Consider the following 18,913-nt stretch of genomic DNA (forward strand, 5'->3'; position numbering starts at 1 on the left):
GGCACTCTAGGTTTTGCTCATAGAAGCTTATAATTTACTATTAGTGTATATACATTCAAACCCTGATAATTTAAAGAAACAAAATTATGGAATGTAGGAGTTTCATTTCCACAAGGTAATCTCCAAGATCTACAAGCAATGAATATGACATTCATGCTAAAACTTATCAACAATTTTTGCTTGATTCAAAACTAAATTCAAAAGCAAGACCACCACAGAGAAAATAAATATTATAGCAATAAAAATAGTTGCTCCTACCTCTCTTACTCATACACATAAATTTTTTTTCCATACACAGTTAGGAATAATTAAATGAAAAAATTAATTCCAAAGTCCAGGCATCTACATTTTTCAAATGTATAATTCTCTATGATCTATGCCAGGCACCTGTTTCAAATGTTTTACAGTGGTAGGATCTAATTAGAAGGTAACACACTTCTACATCTAACTGTCTGCAGAAAGCTTTTCCTTTTTTTTCTATTTTTAAGCAAATCAACAAAATTATGGGAAGACAGTGCCATCTATAGGTGCACAAGGACAGAATGTGATTCTTCTATTCAAATGTGACTGTCCACTATGATATAGTAGCCAACTAAATGCATTGTCTTAGAAAAAAGCTCTAAAATAACTTTGTTCATTATTGAATCTCTGGAGAGATACCTGTAATTTATTCCAAAGTATTTTAACTTATTTGTACAATCATTCTCCAAATAAGAATAATAATAACAGCAGCCACATCAATAAGAACAAAAATAATACTTCCCATAATTGTATTAATCTGATTTTGATACATTTAATGATCCATAAACATTGATAATTTTTCAAGAAATATTAGCCTCATTGGCATTTATTCTCTCTCTTTTTCTCTCTCACAATGTAAAACTTTTTAAGCTTAATTCTATTTTAGGTGTCATTCATTTGTATTGAAACATATATATCATTATTATTTCTCCAAAGTTATATTCCCCCTGTAATAGTCCATTCTAGATTTTACAGACATTCCAATAAATTTGCCCTGTGTCTCACCTAAAGCTGCCAGATTTATGCAAATGAAAAAGTTCAAAACAAACCTATGTCATGCAACTTAAATTCTCTCCTTTTTCACAGCCCAGCTCACCCAGTCTGCTGTGGGGTTGCTCTCATTCTAATGAGTCATTCTGGTATCTGACCTGATTGTATAAGGTTCGTTTAACAATTACCCAAGGATTGGGGCTCAACTCATTCCTAAACAATCGCCTGTGGAGAATGACAGAAAAGAGGTAGCTCTGCCAATGCTGACAGAGTCCTCTGATGGGTCATTCGGATTATTTTATACTTGTACTATGGCTGTCATTTAAAGGTCTGGCAAAAACAAGAAATGGTTGGTTGCACCAAAGGCAGATCTTGATCGTTCATCAATGAGCGAGTTTCTAGAGCGGCCATAATATTTTAACCCAGCCTGAAGGAAAAGAGGTCTGGGGCTGCCTGATTTCTCATTTTGCACACTATGAGGATGAGTGGGATAATGGGTAGGAGTACAAGCTCTGAAGGCAAAGAGAACAGAGTTTGAGCTCCTGCTCTGTCACTGGCCTTGAGCAAGTTAGTTAATTTCTCTGAGCTTCACTTTCTTCATCCTCAAGAAATTACAAATTAATATCAATAATTTAAGCAAAGTAAGGTGCTTCATACATAATTATCATTCAATTAATGTGAGCACTTAAGATTTATCTTACTGTTTCCTGTTTGTCTTGTCATAATTATTGACTAATTAGGGAGGATCCATTTAACTCAAATAAACCCCCAGAGAAGGTCACTTGCAACTTGCTATGTTAACAAAAAGAATGAGTGAGAAAGACAACTCAAAATAAGGATTAGTACAATTATACAACAGAAAAAATAGTATTTGATGGCCTGATAGGAGTTTCAAAATTTACCTCTGAAATGTTAAAAATGTTTAAAAATCACTAAGAATCCACATAACTCTTGACCCCATGTTATTTCTACTGTATGAGTTAGAAATCTGTATCTGTAGGACACAGAGAAGTTGGAAATATAGATGGGGAATTACCTGCAAATGAATAATATTAAAGCCACAGAACAGATGGGCTTGCTCAGGGAGGTAAGATTATATGGAGCAGAGAACTTAGAACCCTGAAGAATGCCAATTTTTGAGGAAAGGGAAGAAGAGGAACCAGCAAAGGAAACAGTAAAGAAGTGACTGGACATGAAGAGAAGAGTAACAATCATCAGTAAAGACAACTTTAAGGAGAAAAATTGGTCAGAGATGTGAAATTTTACAAAGATAGGTAAAATTAAAAATGAAAACCAGTCATTAACAGTTTGAGCAGAAAGGTAAAGACAGATATGCCAATTATAGTAGGTTGGAAACCAAGTAATGAACTTTTCACAAAGGCTTCCAAAGAAAGGAAGAGAGACACAGGACCATAGCTTGAGATATGGAACACAAACTTGAGAATCACAACATGATTCTCTGTGGGTTAAACTATGTCTTCCAAAAAAGATATGTTCAGGCCCTAAACCCTGGTATGTGACCTTATTCAGAAATAGGGTCTTTCCAGGTATAATCAAGTGAAAGTGAGGTCATACCAGACGGTAATGGGCCCTAACTCAATCCTAACTCAATGATATCCATATAACAAAGAGGGAAATTTGGACAAATAGGAAGAGAAAGCCACGCAATGACAGTCAAAGAACATAATGATTGTTACCAACTACCAGAAACTAAGAGAGAAGCATGGACCAAATTCTCCTTTGCTGCCTCCAGAAGGAACCAGCCCTCCTGGTTTTACTTTGATTTCAGACTTCTAACCTCCAGAACTGTGAGACAATACATTCCTGTTATTTTACACCATCCAGTTCATGGTACATTGTTCAGTCAGCCCTAGCAAACTAATAAAAGGGATCAAAAGATACAGATTTAATAGAATACTTAGAATGTGTATAAACCATGATCACATCAAAGTATGGAAATAATTGACACAAACATAATAACTTAAAACCAAAAGGAAAAGAAATTGGCCAGAAAAATCAATTAAAATCTAGAACAATTAAGAATCTCATAGAATTTCCTTAATCTGATTTATTATTCTTTTAACGTGCCACCTACTTAAATCATAAAGATGTTTCAAAATGATTTGTGCACCTCTTTTCATTTTGGGGCCCTGGAACTAAAGACGACACATAAATTTAGAAAGTTATCATGGACCTCTCACTCAGAAGGTGGCAGACAATTTAGACCAGAAGATAATTTTTTCACTTCATTTACTAATTGGTGATAATAAAAGAAAATATTGTTAAAGGAAAGTACTGTTACAAATATTGGTTGAACCTCAGCATACTTTTCTCTCTTTAGAGTAGGATTCTAAGAATATATATTCTGTGGCTTAAGCTTCTGATATTTATTCATTAATACAGTCAACATACATTTCTGAGCATATACTATGCTCTCCCTAAAATTCCAGGTTCTCAGTGATCTGAGATGTTGAAGTCTGGGAGGGGAAGGCAGCGCAGAGGCAAAGGAGAGGAGGAAGCACTGGTTTAACATAATGTACCTAAAATGTTGTGTTAAAGTTGATTCATGTTTTTATATCAACTGAATCATGTACCCACATGTTATATTTAACGCTTTTAAAATGTTTTCCAGTGAAAGACAGTAAAATAAGAAATCCTTTGAAATGTGGTTACACGTTCATATTTTGTTCTTAAATTTGTATTTTTGAGAACTAGATTTTCTTTAAAAGAGACAAGATAGGGACACCTGGATGGCTCAGCAGTTGGGCATCTGCCTTTGGCTCAGGTCGTGATCCTGGGGTCTTGGGATCGAGTGCCGCATCGGTCTCCCTGTGAGGGGCCTGCATCTCCCTCTGCCTATGTCTCTGCCTTTCTCTCTGTCTCTCATGAATAAATAAAATCTTAAAAGAAAAACAGGGAAGACAAAATCATAAGAGACTCTTAACTATAGGTAACAAACTGAGGGTTGCTGGAGGCGGGGGCATAGGGTAACCGGGTGATGAGCATCAAGGAGGTCACTTGAAGTAATGAGCATTGGGTGTTGTATGCAGCTGACAATTACTAAATCCTACCTCTGCAACTAATAATACAGTATATGTCAATTATATTGAATTTAAATAAAATTTTTTTAAAAAGAGAAACAAGACTACATTTTAATTAAACACATCCTTTAAAGGTATTTCATAATTAATTTGAGCAATAGAATTACTTCCTTCTATATGGTTAAAATAAGGAGAATTTTTCCTTCCTAATTACCCAGATAATGGGTTCCAGCCTCCCTTTGATGTATCATAGAGGATCACCTGTTTCACTACAACCTGCTATTTATTATCAAACAATTGCAGTTTCCCAAATCCTGAAGTTCCAAAGGTGCCATTTATACAAATCACATGTGTGTCCTCTTTGCACCCATTCTGAAAAAGACTTTTCCTTGATCAAAATCTTAACTTTGATTACTCCCTGGAGCATCAACTCTTTTATTACTTAGCCCAAATTAAAGTCTAGAGGACTACCAGTATACATACTGCCTGCTATGGCACTTCTTTTAACTGTATTTTAACTACTATGGGTTAAAGCAAAAAAAAAAAAAAAAAGGTAGAAATCTTGTAAAAATAAAGATACATAAGATATATAAGATCAGGAGTTTAAAGAATAAGATTTGAAATTATCCAATACCATTTTAGTTACCTTTTTAGGTAGAAAGCTTTGACTCTCTTCCATCAGTATAATGCACATTTTACCGGTACTCTCAATAGTCAATTTCCCAAAGACTTACCCATGAATCCCAGGTTTCTTTCCTCTAAAAAATGTTTTTCATTTCACTTTCTCATTTGACCCCTTGAAGGTGATAAAGGAAACAAACTGCATGAAGTACTGGAGCTGTGTCTAGTGCAAAATCAGAAAACTTGTTTCCAGAATGCTCCAACTAAATAATTTGACTAAAATATCTCCAGGAAGACACACAAAATAAAAACTGTGATTGGAGATGTGATGGGGGTGTGTGCCTACCAGATACAAGAAATGAGGGTGAACCTAGAGAGAGGAGCCTGGAAATTTTGGGAAATAAATCAGTGTCCTGCATGCACAGTGATCACATAAGAGATATATAATGAGGGGAAATGCTCCAGGAAGTTCTCTGAGTGGTACTTGCAGACTTCTGGGAACATGATTAGAAGATTCTGGGAGACAGGAAGAGGAAGGTCCTAAAGACGCCACTGTGCAAGGGAATTTAGTGTGGACAGGGCCTCAGAGGCACCCTGATAGGCTCTGGTGAGAGCACGGTCTGTCAGGGATCCAAGAGGACCTGCCAGAGACCCTGGAAAATTCTGACGTTAGAGGCAAAAGCCCAGTGAGAACTTGGGGAGAATACCATCTGAGTGGGCCTACAAGGCTTCTACATAAGATGGGAAATAAGAACTCCATGAGCTTTGGAAACACTTGGAAGAAGCCAAACCGGTTATTAAGGAGAATGGGATGATCTTGAGGCAAAGCTAAGTTCTTGGCTTCGAGGAAGAGATGTGCATCTTAGGGAAACTTCCCGGTGCGCTAAAGGATAATGATGTAAAATACTGAGACCTAGGGACCTTGGGAGCTCTAGCGAGTTTGGGGGAATTCTGTCAATATTGCTGTCAGGCTACACCAATCCCTTTGGTCATTGTGAGAAACAGAAAATGATATCCTTTCTCCCTCAGGTGGCTATATCTCTACTCTAGGATACATGAATTATGAATCAGCATGGGCTAAATTTCAGTTCCCACTTGTTCCAGTGGCCAGAGCCATTTTTCAGTATATTACCTGCCCAACTGCACATTTAGGCCCTGAATGGATTGATAATTTTCTTTTGGTTAAAAGCTAATCTTGCATCCATACACATGAAATTATTTAGAAAAAGAAACATACTATTTAGCAGAAACTCTAGAAGAATTTTATTTGTAGATAAAAGAGCTCTTTTAAGAGATGTAAACTAATAAGAGATATAGAAATAATAAGGGATAGTAGACTTGATTTGATCTCTCCAGATTCTAAAAATGTCTGACAATGGAAATAATATCCTCCTAGTCCCTCTGCTATTCTGATCTCCTACAGCAATGGCTGCATGCTTGTGCAACCATAGGCAAATTAATTAGGCCCTCTGTGCATCAGTTTCTTCACCCTGGAGTTGTGATGAGGATTAAACATGCTGATACATGTAAAGCTTAGACCTGAGTCTAGCATTTAGTATTTACTCAATGAATGTTCGTTATTTTTATTATTTGAGCCATTAGCATGTTAAGGAGAACGTTAAGCTGGATGAGGCTGTAGAGGCCATCTGCGAAACATTCATGCAGAAAATAGACAGGATTTCAATAGGTAGAGAAAATATGAGGAAAAAAATCCAGGCATTGTGAACTAAAGTGGAAAGGTAAGGTAACAACCAAGTATGGTGAACAGATCTATTCGGTAGAAACTGAGTGGCATGTGTAGGAGAGAAAAAGAAAATAAGACTGACGGCTAAATTGGGACTACATAATGAGGTGTACAGAATTCATTCTTCTCTCTTCTGCCAGTTTTAACCTGTGACCCTCTGCCAATCTGGTTTCCCCTCTATAAAATCTCTTTTCTCCATGGTCTTCTAATACAATGCTTCTGAGGCACTTCCGTGGCTCAGTCAGTTAAGTGTCTGCCTTTGGTTCAAGTCATGATACCAGAGTCCTAGGATTGAGCCTTCCCCCATCAGGCTCCCTGCTCTGTGGGGAGCCTGCTTCTCTCCCTCTGCCTGCTGCTCTCCCTGCTTGTGCTCTCTCTCTGTCAAATAAATAAATAAATAACAATAATAATAATACAGTGCATCTAAAATGGGAAAGTGCAGACCAATGACTTAGAGTCCCTCCTATATGGCAGATTCTGATAGGGCGGGTCTGGAGTGGTGCCTGAGATCCTACACTTCCAACAAGCTACAAGCTACCAGGAGCCTGCTGCTGTTAATCCACAGGCCGTACTTTGAGCACCAAGGATGTAATACAATGGTCTCTTATTCTCATCCTTAATCCTCCTGCTAGTGTTTGGCCTTGCTGATCTTCCTGAAGTTCTCATCATTGGCTTCTATTGTGAATCTTATGGGATTGCTTGAAGCTGAAAATACAAACTAGAAACCTATTCTGTAAAACTTCAATTCATATTGACTTGTCTTGAGCACAGCTTTCATCATGTAAAACAAGGTTGCCATTGGTAAAAATAGCTTTATATATTAGCTATAGCTACAAGCTCAAAGCCAGTCTTTAGATGTATAATGTCCAAGCAACTGTCAGTACATCAATCTCTTTGGTCTTTTATTTATTTATTTTTAATATTTTATTTATTTGAGACACACAGAGAGAGAGAACAAGCAGGAGGAGCTGCAGAGAAAGAGGGAGAAGCATGCTCCCCACTGAGCAAAGAGCCTGATCCCAGGACCTCAGGATCACCACCTGAGCGAAGGCAGACGTTTAACCAACTGAGCCACCCAGGTGTCCTCCTTTGGTCTTTTAAATACAAATATCACAAAACATCTTTTAATGAAAGACAGACATACATCTTTATGAAAGACGTCTATTGCCCATCTCATGATGTATCTGGCTTCTCCAGAAAATAAATCTCCCCTGAAATCCCCACCCATACACATGGGCAGTGGCTACAAACGGCAGTGGTGCAGAGGTATGCCCCTGTCCAAAACCGGATTATCTTGAGTCTTTCCCAGGATTTTACACAGCACTTGAAAAAAAAAAAAAAAGCAAGTCAGTCTCTCATTGTCTCTACAGAACAGAAATCAAGAGCAGGTAAATTCAAGAGCCATTAGGAACCACACTCTGTCACATGGATGGAAGAGCAGAAAACAGCAGTCAATTGTATGAAAAAAAACTGAGAAAGGCACCAGGAGGGCACCATATGCTGGCATGCTGACAACCTCGCACATCTCCATATAACCCTATAGGCAAGGCTAGGCCACAGTCTGACCCAAGTCTTGGCAGGATGCCCTGTGATTTCCTCTGCCCTAAGGGAAGATAAGCAGACTGGTGGGGAAGAGCTGAGAAGCGGTTTCTCCCATTATCTTATCAGAAGGCCATTTCTCATCTATCTCCCTAGTTTCAGTTGAACACAAGACTTTCCACCTCACTTCCACTTAGAGAAAGCTACAGCAGAGTGACCCACTGCTTACACCATGTATCATTTGGCCTCTTCAGTTTTGTGTTGTTTATGGAATAGGGGACAGGGAACTGACACCATAATGACTTGCTTTTCCTGTCTTTTAAAGTAATTAGCTGTCTGAATCCATTTGGTCATGTTTACTCCTTACCAGGCAAATCCATGGAAGTATGGCAAGCCGTCCTAACAACCATATTAGAATTACTTGTGACCCTATTATTAACCACCACCCTGTTGCCTTGGAAATGCTTAACCCATTTGACAAAGTGAAGAAAGGTAAGAGATGGCAAGAGTTCACTTTCTGAGCTCCCTTCAGTGCTCTGGCTCCTCCAGTCTCTTCCAGGAACGTATCAAGACCTTGAATTCTATGATACCGTGGTATTTCTCCAGTAAACTTCTCCAGATTTTTTCTTCCCCTTAAGAAAGCCCAGGATGTATTTTTAACCTTTACCCTCAAAAGGTCATATAATACACACATAGATGTGTTGCATTGCATTTAAAAGTATTATCAGTAATCAGAACTCCAACACAAGAGAATCAAATGTGTTTTCTCTATTAAAATTCTACCTCTCATATATTAATTTCTTTCTGGCCCTTGACCTAATATAAGTAATATGATTAGTATGCATTTACTGAAGTCCAATAAATACAAAATTTTATGAAAATGTTATTGTCCAAGTAGAACACATGATTCCTTTTCTAATTATTCTCATCATGTATCAATAATTCCATAGTACTAAATATATAAATCAACTATGCTACGTTTAATTCACCTTAGAAATATACTAATTTTCATTCATATTAATTACAACTGTAAGAGCATGATGGAATCATACATTATATTTGTGCCAAATACTTATTATCCAACAAAATAGTGTAAGTAGGATTACAATTTGATCTACTCTTAACATCCCTTGAATTTAGCTGTGCTTACCATAGAGTAGGCTCATCTAAGCCAATTACAGATGCTTCTGGATCATTAGTCTTAGGCTAGGATGTTTACCAATTAGCTTTATTCTCCTATTGGGACAGCTAAGTTTTCTTTTATCAGGGTCATGGACTCTGAATCAGCTAAGTCAGGGACAGCTGGCAGAGTCTTGGACATTATGGAATTTGACCAAAATGGTGAGTAAATTGGTGAAAATTCATCATCATTACTGGAAAACAACTAAAAAGATAGACAGTGGGGCCACTAACATAATTATGGCTGGGCAAAGCACAGTCACATATAAGACATGAATGCCTCCATTGCCATATTAATGAAATATCTTTAGTAAAATGTACGGACTGTAATTGATACATCTGGCTTTATGTGGTACTCCTGAGAATCAAGTAGTTCATGACATAGTGATAACCAGGCACAATTTATAATAGACATTTATAAAAAGTCCAAGTTTGTTTGAAAATAAATTTTACTTGTCAATGTTAAACACTAGACATCTAGTCACTCTCTTAAAATGATTTACTAGAGTTACCACAGTATAACTTAAGAGAATACCTACATTTATAAAAAAAAAAAAGTCTTATGGTGATAAGTGAATAACAGTAATTATACATTTATAATGAAAATGCATCACAGTCATGAAAAATTAAGTTCTCCATCAACTCATAATTTATATTTTAAAATATCTCTAACACACATTCACACAACATAATCTCCTGGGTTAGTAACTTTCCCTAGCCACCCTTGGTAACTGTTGCCACAAATTTTTATATATTTATAACTATTTATAACAAATTTTTTCTGAAGGTTTTTTTTTTTTTTTCCGACAGCACAACTCTCCATATATTAAGGTGAGCGCCTCACACCAAAGGCGTTTCTGTGTGCTCACGTATGCCTTTAATTTTAATATGCCTATTGGAGACACGAAGGGCCCGAAGCAAGCACAGTCTGCAAGGGGAAGACCCGCGGCGTCCCGAGGTCTGCACTTTGAGGAGGGAGGCAGGAGGTACGGAACAAGTACCCAGAAGAAAAAGGCCACGACTGAGAGCAAAGCGAAGTCTGACGGACGCGGGCGCGTTCCTAGTGCGGTAGCCAGCGACGCACCCAGGCCTCCTCCCGGGGGCAGGCCTTGGGGCAGCCTCGCTCGCGCTCCAGGCTCGAGGCCCGGGGGGCGGGGCACCGGCGGGCGCGGGGGCGGGGGCGACCCGACCCCGGCCCCCGGCGCCCGCCCGCCAGCTCCCGGCCTCCCGCTCCGCGTACGACCGCAGCGTGCAGTTCCGCGGAGAAACTGCAGTGGGGAGGCCCCTCTGAGGAAAGTTCCGGGACCCGCGGCGGGGCGGCCTTACCAGCGGAACCACCGGCCAGGATCTGGCGAGAAGCCTCTCTCGCGAAGCCAGCATTGGGCTGGGCGGACATCTTCGAAAGCCCGGGGCGGCGGGGCGGAGCGGGCGAGCTCGCCGGCCTGCAAGAGCTGCTGCTGGTCCTGGCGCCGGCGGCTCCTGGGGAGGCGGCAGCCCGGCGGCCGCCCGGAGGTGGCGGCTCAGGGCGCAGGCTCACAGTGCGTGATCTCCGGCGGGTGCGAACCTGCCCGCGGCTCCCCTTCAGGGCTTTCTGTCGCCGCCGCTAGGCCCCCTGGGCGCCAAGAAGGGCCTCGGCGGAGAAAGGCCTCGCGGACGGGGTCGGTCTGGCCGCCCGCGGTGGTAGGGTTTGGTCTCCCAGCTTGGCGCCCAAGCGCTTCCCTATCGGGAGCCTCCTGCAGTTCGTCAGGCCCACGCGCCGCCGCTGATAACGCTCTGAAGAGGCGCCCCTGGCCTCGCGGCGGCGCCGGGGCGACCCTTGCCCTCCTTGGCAGGCCAGCGCTCCGGGAGGCCCTAAAGAACGGACAGGTGGATCCTGAAATTGTGGGTTCTAGAAGCCAGGCCAAGTTACAATTATCTTTCAATTAAGTTAATGTAGTACTTTGCGAAGAAATGGTTTGGGCCTGAGAGAATGTATCATACCTCATCGACTTGAGTTTTATTTACTGAGAAAAACGAAAGAAGAGGCCTTGTTACAAAAAAGTCTCTTCAGTACCCGAGGTCAGTAGTGCTTCTCCACGTATGATCTTAAGATCCAGCAACGTCAACGTAATGTGAGAGTTCCTAAGAAGGCAGATTCGTGGCCCCACGCCTATCCACTGAATCAGAATCTCTGGATACAGGGCTCAGAAACCCGCATTTTAGTAAGGTCTCCAGTGATTGTTAAGAGCGTTAAAGTTTGTGAACCACAGACCTAAGTAATCAAGCAATATAGGGAACTATCAGTATATTTTTTCTATGAAACATTTAATTATTCATACTAGCCCTTTCGGATATTTGGAACAACATAAATATTTATACTATTTTTAAACCATAAGTTACAAATGCTACGTAGAAGAGACACAATATTATGAAATTTTAGAAGAATACCTGCCACACCCCTAACAGGTAGGAGACGATACCAGTAAAAGGTAGAATGAGAGGATTTGGAACCGCTATTGTCATACTATTTCTTAAACATTGTATTTAATACTAAATCTATTCAGTTTGAACCATAGAGAATTGCCAATTTTGAAAGCCAGAAACAGTTGAATATCAGGAATGTAATATGGTTAAGACTTTATGTGCTTTCCAATTGAATGTGCAAAATACCGTAATTTCATATTTTGTTTTTATTTCTGAGGCTGAGCTGGGAAAACCTGGTAATAATGATATCTGACTGGTAAAATTGTCGAAAGTAAGGAATTAGATACACTTGGTGCTTATGGATCAGATATGCAAGATAAATTTTCTCTCATATTTGATTAAATATTTGATTAAAATGACTAAGCTTAAAATGTTTACCAAGGAACAGTTTTCAGAAATTTTTGCTGGTTAGCTAAAGTAAAAGCTTTTGAGGAATGTTTCAGTCTACTAATTAAATATGAAGTCTTGAGTGCAACATAGAATCACATATTCAACAAATATTGAGAACCTATTCTATACCAAGCACTAAAATCACAATTGCAGAGCTCATAGAAAACCTTTCCCTCATTTTCCGATGAGGAAACTGAGTTTCCCAGGATCACACCATGAGCTAATAATATTGCTGGGATTTGATTCCAGGATTCTCTCTTCTAAATGCATTGGGATTGTAGATTTAAATACTAGCCACAGGCCAAACTACATTCTCTCACAGCAAAACCTAAAATAATTAAATAATTAAATAGCCTCCAAATTAATTTCACTTATTCATATATATAAATGGAGAATTTTTTAAAGTTAAAAATAAAAAGTTGCAACTTTTAAACCCGAAGGCACGCACTGAACCAAATTCTGCATTCATTCATTGAAAGTTGACTAAGCATCAGCACTTTCCTATGTGCTGGCAATGTAACACTTAAAATCCCTGATGGAGCATATAAGCTCATGGAGGAAATCCCACCATATTGCAATTTGTGTTAATTTAGTATTAAGTAAAATTTTGTCTTCCCTAGATTATTTCAGGAAATACAATAACACTTTTAGGTCAAGATTTAAAGATAGCCTTCCTCCCTCTCCCATTGGATCAGTATAAAGATACTTTTAATCAATTCCACAAGTACCTTAATCTCTGAATATCTTATCCCAAGGAGGTGGGTGCAGGTTTGTGGTCTCACAAAGACCTCAGTCTCTCAGCACCTAGGTAGATTCAGTGAGAAGACCCTTCCAGACAGAGTTCCAAATACCCTGTTAGAAAATTGCTACCTATTTTTAATCTTTTTAGGCTAGAACTGATGTTATTGAGTAAGAAAAAAAAACAAAAACAAGGCCTGTTACCACATGTAATCTAGTCCTACACCTATAGAATAGTTGAAGAGATAGGGTCTAGATATAACTATATTCTAGAGCTTGGGAGTCTGCTAATGTCCATCCATGGTCAACAAATACCCACTGCTGAGAGCTCTGATTATTAGCTATATCTCTTAATCTGCAGCCGAATTTGCCTGTGGCCAGTATTGGAATGCTGGGAGGTTTAGCACTGAGAAAAAAAAGAAGGTAAAATTTATTTGGCCTACTATTTCAGATACCCTAGATTTAATCTATCACATTCTCTTTCTATTATTATTTTATATGATGCTGTAATGTCCTGATGCTAGAGCAAAACTGCTACAGTATCAAGCTTATATTTTGATTTTATTTTTTAAAGATAGATAGATAGCTTGATTGATTTATGAAAAAGAGAGCCCATAGATGGGGGGCAGCGAGGAGGGTGGTGAGGGTGGAGAGGGAGAAGGAGTCTTAAGCAGACTCCTCTCTGAGCACACAGACTGATGCAGGGCTGGATCTCATGAGCCTCAGATGATGACCTGAGCTGAAACCAAAGTCGGATGTTTAACCAACTGTACCACCCAGGCACCCCAAGCTTATATTTTTAAGTTATAGATTATTTAGCCGATCTTGGTTGGGAATTACATAATTAAAGTATTGACTCATCTATCAGTTTGCAGAATGGCTAGAAACTAAACTGCCTGGAGCCTTAAAATCCTCACTGGACTTAAATATCTGAAAATTTGTTCAGTGTCTTTTTGAAATAAAGCTTTTGTATTGGGCCATTGGATAAGCTAATGTTCAAGACTACAATAATAGTGGCTTGAACAAGATAAAATTTATTTTCCCTCTTATATGAGCTCAGTTTATTTTAAAATGACAATATTTACTCATTTTGAAAAAAAATTCTCAAATTTAAAATATACTTCATTAGCGTCTAACTAGAAGTTGCAGAGTAACTCTGTGGTAACACATAGTAACACATAGTAACACATACTATGACTGCACCCACATTTTAAAATACCTGTTTGCTGAAAAATACATAGCCACTCTAGGCCCATAGACTTCTATTTCGGGGTCAAAACACAGACACACAAATGCAGAACTTGGTATACATGGAGTCTATCCATGGAATAGGGTAGAAAGTTGGAAAGAGTGGCTTATGGACACAAAATCTTGATGGACAGGGACACTTGGGTGGCTCTGCGGTTGGGCATCTGCCTTCAGCTCGGGGTGTGATTCCAGGGTCCTGGGATCAAGTCGGGCTCCCTGTAAGGAGCCTGCTTCTCCCTCTGCCTAGGTCTCTGCCCCTCTGTCTGTGTCTCTCATGAATAAATAAATGAAATCTTTTTTTAAAAAATTCTTGGACAAAAGAGATTATAACTCTTGAGCTATTCAAGAGATCTATTATCCCATAGTATTCGTTTACAGAAGTATTAGAAGTATTGAAGAAATGCTATTTGCAAGTGAAAGACTCATGCTTTAAAGTTTGTGGGTCTGATTATCACTGCTTTAAACTCTCAATGTCTTCTAACTTACAAATACTAAGGCATCATGTTAGTTTTTAGGACAGATTTTAGGTTCTGGTGCATTAGATTTTCCCATCATCTAACAGAGCATGTCTAAATTCCAAAGGATTTTCCTGGATAGTGTGAACAAAATATTAGGAAGCTTTTTTCAACATTTAGAGGTCATTTATATAACAGAATTCTGTTATTTGGGACATAGTTGGGAATCTAGAAGTTAAAGATTCTAAGCAGTCAAGATACAATTTGCTCCTAGGAGCTTCCCAGGCTTTCACTTAGGACTAGTTTCAGACCCAATTCTAAAAAGGTAGCTTGGTTCACAGCAAATTAGAAAGAAGAAATTAAAAGAGAACTGGGGAGGGAGAAATCAAGGAGATTCCAGAAAAGTAAAGAGCAACCTGCAACTATCCAGCCATATTCAGTCTACCTAGCAAATTGGAATAATGACAACCTTCATCTATTGCTTATGTTATACCAGGCAATGGGCTAAGTGTTTTGTAACCCATTATTTCAATCACAATATCCCTGTGACAAAGATATTTTTGTCCTCATCTTATACTGGCACAGAAGTTAAGTAACTTGCCTAAAGTCACATTGAGTATTTGACTGAAGTATTATTTGAACCTAATATATAATTAAATATAAAATATATTTATAAAATATGTAATTAGGAGGCCTCTTTCTGAATCGCTAGCTATGTAGTTATGTTCTACATATGAACATATGTTCTACAATCGCTAGCTTTTCTACCCATACATAAAAATCATAATGTAAAATTATTCAGAGTAAATAGCTTGTTGTATCCTTGGCTTGGTAAACAATGAATTGGTAAGCTGGATCAGGAATTTTATATATTTGAAGTGAGAAAAGCACTAACTTTGGTGTCACAAATTGCATATGTATAAATGCTGAGAATTTTCGGTTTATTAAGTCAAGGTATCTCAACAATGGCACCTTAACATTTTGGGTCAGATAATTAACTCTTTGTTGTGAGACGCTGTGCTGTGCAATGAAGGATATTTAGCAGCATCCCAAGCCTCTACCCATTAGCTGCCAGTGGCAACTCCATCCCCAGTTGTGACAACCAGAAATGTCTCCAGACATTGTTAAATGTTCCCTGCAGAGCAACAGTGTCCTTAGTGGAGAATCACTGGTTTAAGTAAAAGAGCTCATATAAGTGAAGCCTATTTTAACTTTTTAGAATAGATTATGACGAACTTAAAAGAGGCTTTAATCAATTCCTTATTTGACAGTTTAGGGGACTGAAGTGGGCAAGACAGAGGGAGAGGGAGAGGGAGAATCTTAAGCAGATTCTATGTGGGGCTCAATCCCACAACCCTGAGATCATGACCTGAGGTGAAATCAAGAATTGGACCCTTAATGGACTGAGCCATCCAGGCACCCTAACAGTGGCTGTACTGTACTACATATCCAAAAAAATGTATAAGCCTTCCTATTTCTCCACATTCCTCCCAAACTTGTTTTCCTTTTTTTTTTTAATAAAAAATACAGCCATCTTAGTCTATGTGAGGAGGTGATATCACATATTGTGGCTTTAATTTGCATTTCCTCAATGACCAACGAAGTTGGCCATCTTTTTCACATGCTTGTAGCGATTTGTATTGCTTGTAGCTATTTGTATATATTCTTTGGAGAAATACCTTTTTAAGTCTATTGCTCATTTTTTACTGGATTGTCTTTGTTACTGTGTTGTACAAGTTCTTTATATATTCTGGATATTAAACTCTTATCAGATATATTATTTGCCCATGTTTCTCCTGTTCTGTGAGTTGTCTTTATAATGTCCTTTGTTGCACAAAAGTTTTTAATTTTGGTGAAATCCAGTTTATCTATCTTTTTTGTTGCTTATGCTTTTGGTGTCAAACTAAGAACCACTGCCAAATTCAAGGTAAAAAAGATTTAATCCTATATTTTATAGTTTTAGCTCTTTATTTAGGTTGTTGGTCAATTCTGAGTTAATTTTTGTATGGCCATACCACTGAGATATTGTGGGTTCATTTCCAGACCAACACAATAAAGTCAAATGAATTTTTTGTTACCCAGTACATATAAAAGTTAGGTTTACATTATACTGTAGTCTATTAAATGTGCAATAGCATTATGTCTAAAAAAAACAATGTACATACCTTCATTAAAAAATACTTTATTGCTAAAAATGCCAAGCATCATGTATGCTTTCAGCAAGTAATATTTTGTTGGTGGAGGGTCTTGCCTCAGCGTTAATGGCTACTGACTGATCAGGGTGGTGGTTGCTGCAGGTGGCTATGGCGATCTTTTAAAGGTTAAGACAATGTTATTTGTCACATCCATTTACTCTTCCTTTCACAACTGATTTCTCTGTAGCATGCAAAGTTCTTTGATAGCATTGTACATACAGCCAATTTTCTTTCAGGATTGGAGTCAAGCCTCTCAAAACCTATCACTACTTTATTAACTAAGTTTGTGTCACATTCTTTTTTTTTATTTTTATTTATTTATTTTTTAATTTTTATTTATTTATGATAGGCACACAGTGAGAGAGAGAGAGGGAGAGAGAGAGAGAGGCAGAGACACAGGCAGAGGGAGAAGCAGGCTCCATGCACCGGGAGCCTGACGTGGGATTCGATCCCGGGTCTCCAGGATCACGCCCTGGGCCAAAGGCAGGCGCCAAACCGCTGCGCCACCCAGGGATCCCACATTCTTTTTTTTTTAATATTTTATTTATTTATTATGAGACAGAGAAAGAGAGAGGCAGAGACACAGGCAGAGGGAGAAGCAGGCTCCATGCAGGGAGGCTGATGTGGGACTCGATCCCGGGACCCTGGGATCACGATCTGAGCTGAAGGCAGAAGCTCAACCGCTGAGCCACCCAGGCGTCCCTTGTGTCACATTCTAAATCCTTTGTTTTCATCCCAACAATTCTCACAGTATATTGACTAGGAGTAGATGGGATCTACTCCTAGTAACTCAAGGAGTCACTTTTTTTGTATCCATAAGTAACTTATCTGTTATAGTTTGATCATGCGATTATAGCAAGTCAGTCACATCTTCAGGCTCTACTTCTAATTCTAGTTTTCTTGATATTTCTACCACATCTCTAGTTACTTCATTCACTGAGGCCTTAAATCCTTCAACATCATCAGTTAAGGTTGTAATCAACTTCTTCCAAGCTCCTTTTAATGTTGATATTTTAACCTCTTCCCATGAGTCACAAATAGTCTTAATGACACCTAAAATGGTGAATACTTTCCAAGAGGTTTTCAAATTACGTTGCCCAGATCCATCAAAGAATCACTACTTATGGCTGCTAGAGCCTTACGAAATGTATTTCTTAAATAATAAGACTTGAAAGTTAAAAATACTCCTTCATCTGTGGGCTGAGGAATGAATGTTGTGCTAGGCATGAAAACAACATTAATCACATTATACATCTCTATCAGAGCTCTTAAGCAACCAGGTGCATTGTCAATGAACAGTAATATTTTGAAAGACATTCTTTTTTTCTGAGCAGTAGGTCTCAACAGAGGGCTTAAAATATATTCAGTAGATCATGTTATAACCAGATGTACTTTCATCCAGACTGTTGTTACATTTATAAAGCACAGGCAGAGTAGAGTTAGCATAATTCTTAAGAGCCCTACAAACTTTAGAATGGTAAGTGAGCATTGGCTTCAACTTAAAGTCAGTAGCTTCATTAGACCTTAAGAAATTCAGCCTGTTTTTGGAAGCTTTTGAAGCCAGGCATTGACTTATAGCTGTGAAAGTCCTAGAAGGTATCTTCTTCCAATAGAAGGCTGTTTCAACTGCAAAGAAAATCTGTTGTTTAGTGTAGCCACCTTCATTAATTAGTTGGATCTTCTGGATATCTTGCTGCTTCACTTTATACTTTTGTTATGGAGATGGATTATTATACTTCAAGATTTTGTACTGAAGCTTCCTCACCTCTCTCAGCCTTCACAGAACTGAAGAGAGTTTAGGGCCTTGTTCTAGATTAGGGTTTGGTTTAAGGGAATGTTGTGTCTGATGTAATCTACCCAGACCACTAAAATTTCCTCTATTTCAGCAATAAGACTGCTTTTCTTTCTTGTTCATGTGTTCACTGGAGTAGAACTTTTAATTTCCTTCAAGAACTTTTTCTTTGTATTCACAACTTGGCTGTCTGGCTCTAGAACCCCAGCTTTCAGCTTATGTTGTCTGTTCAACATGCCTTCCTCACTGAGCTCAATCATCTCTAGTTTTTGATTTAAGGTGAGAGACATGTGACTCCTCCTTTCACGTGAACACTTAGAGGACATTGTAGAGTTAGTAATTGGTATAGTTTCAATTTTGTGTTTCAGGAAACAGGGATGCCTAGGGAGAGGGATAGAGATGGAAGAATGGCTGGTTGGTGGACTAATCAGAATGCATACCTTTATTACGTTTGTTGTCATATATGGGCATGGTTCATCATGCCCCCAAAATAATTA

The 18,913-nt window shown here is 38.7% G+C and overlaps 2 protein-coding genes across 13 annotated transcripts in view; one reads left to right on the forward strand and one right to left on the reverse strand.

Annotated features, from left to right (window-relative positions):
• Positions 1 to 11,182, reverse strand: part of SLC25A21 (solute carrier family 25 member 21) — a 469,006-nt gene extending 457,824 nt beyond the window's left edge. For 3 of the 10 annotated variants that reach the window (XM_072838339.1, XM_072838345.1, XM_072838344.1), the window contains exon 1: positions 10,462 to 11,174. In XM_072838339.1, coding sequence (XP_072694440.1) covers positions 10,462 to 10,531 — 70 coding nt within the window. In that variant the 5' untranslated portion in view covers positions 10,532 to 11,174. Of the gene's footprint in view, positions 1 to 10,461 lie in introns of all 10 variants that reach the window. The other 7 variants (XM_072838349.1, XM_072838341.1, XM_072838343.1 and 4 more) reach the window with 7 other exon arrangements.
• Positions 10,366 to 18,913, forward strand: part of MIPOL1 (mirror-image polydactyly 1) — a 329,604-nt gene continuing 321,056 nt past the window's right edge. For 2 of the 3 annotated variants that reach the window (XM_072838319.1, XM_072838315.1), the window contains exon 1: positions 11,222 to 11,580. The gene's annotated coding sequence lies outside the window, so the exon portion shown is untranslated. Of the gene's footprint in view, positions 11,194 to 11,221; positions 11,581 to 18,913 lie in introns of those variants that run through there. The other variant, XM_072838324.1, reaches the window with a different exon arrangement.

Source organism: Canis lupus, chromosome 9, assembly GCF_048164855.1.
Source record: "Canis lupus baileyi chromosome 9, mCanLup2.hap1, whole genome shotgun sequence".
NCBI classification, from domain to species: Eukaryota; Metazoa; Chordata; class Mammalia; order Carnivora; family Canidae; genus Canis; species Canis lupus.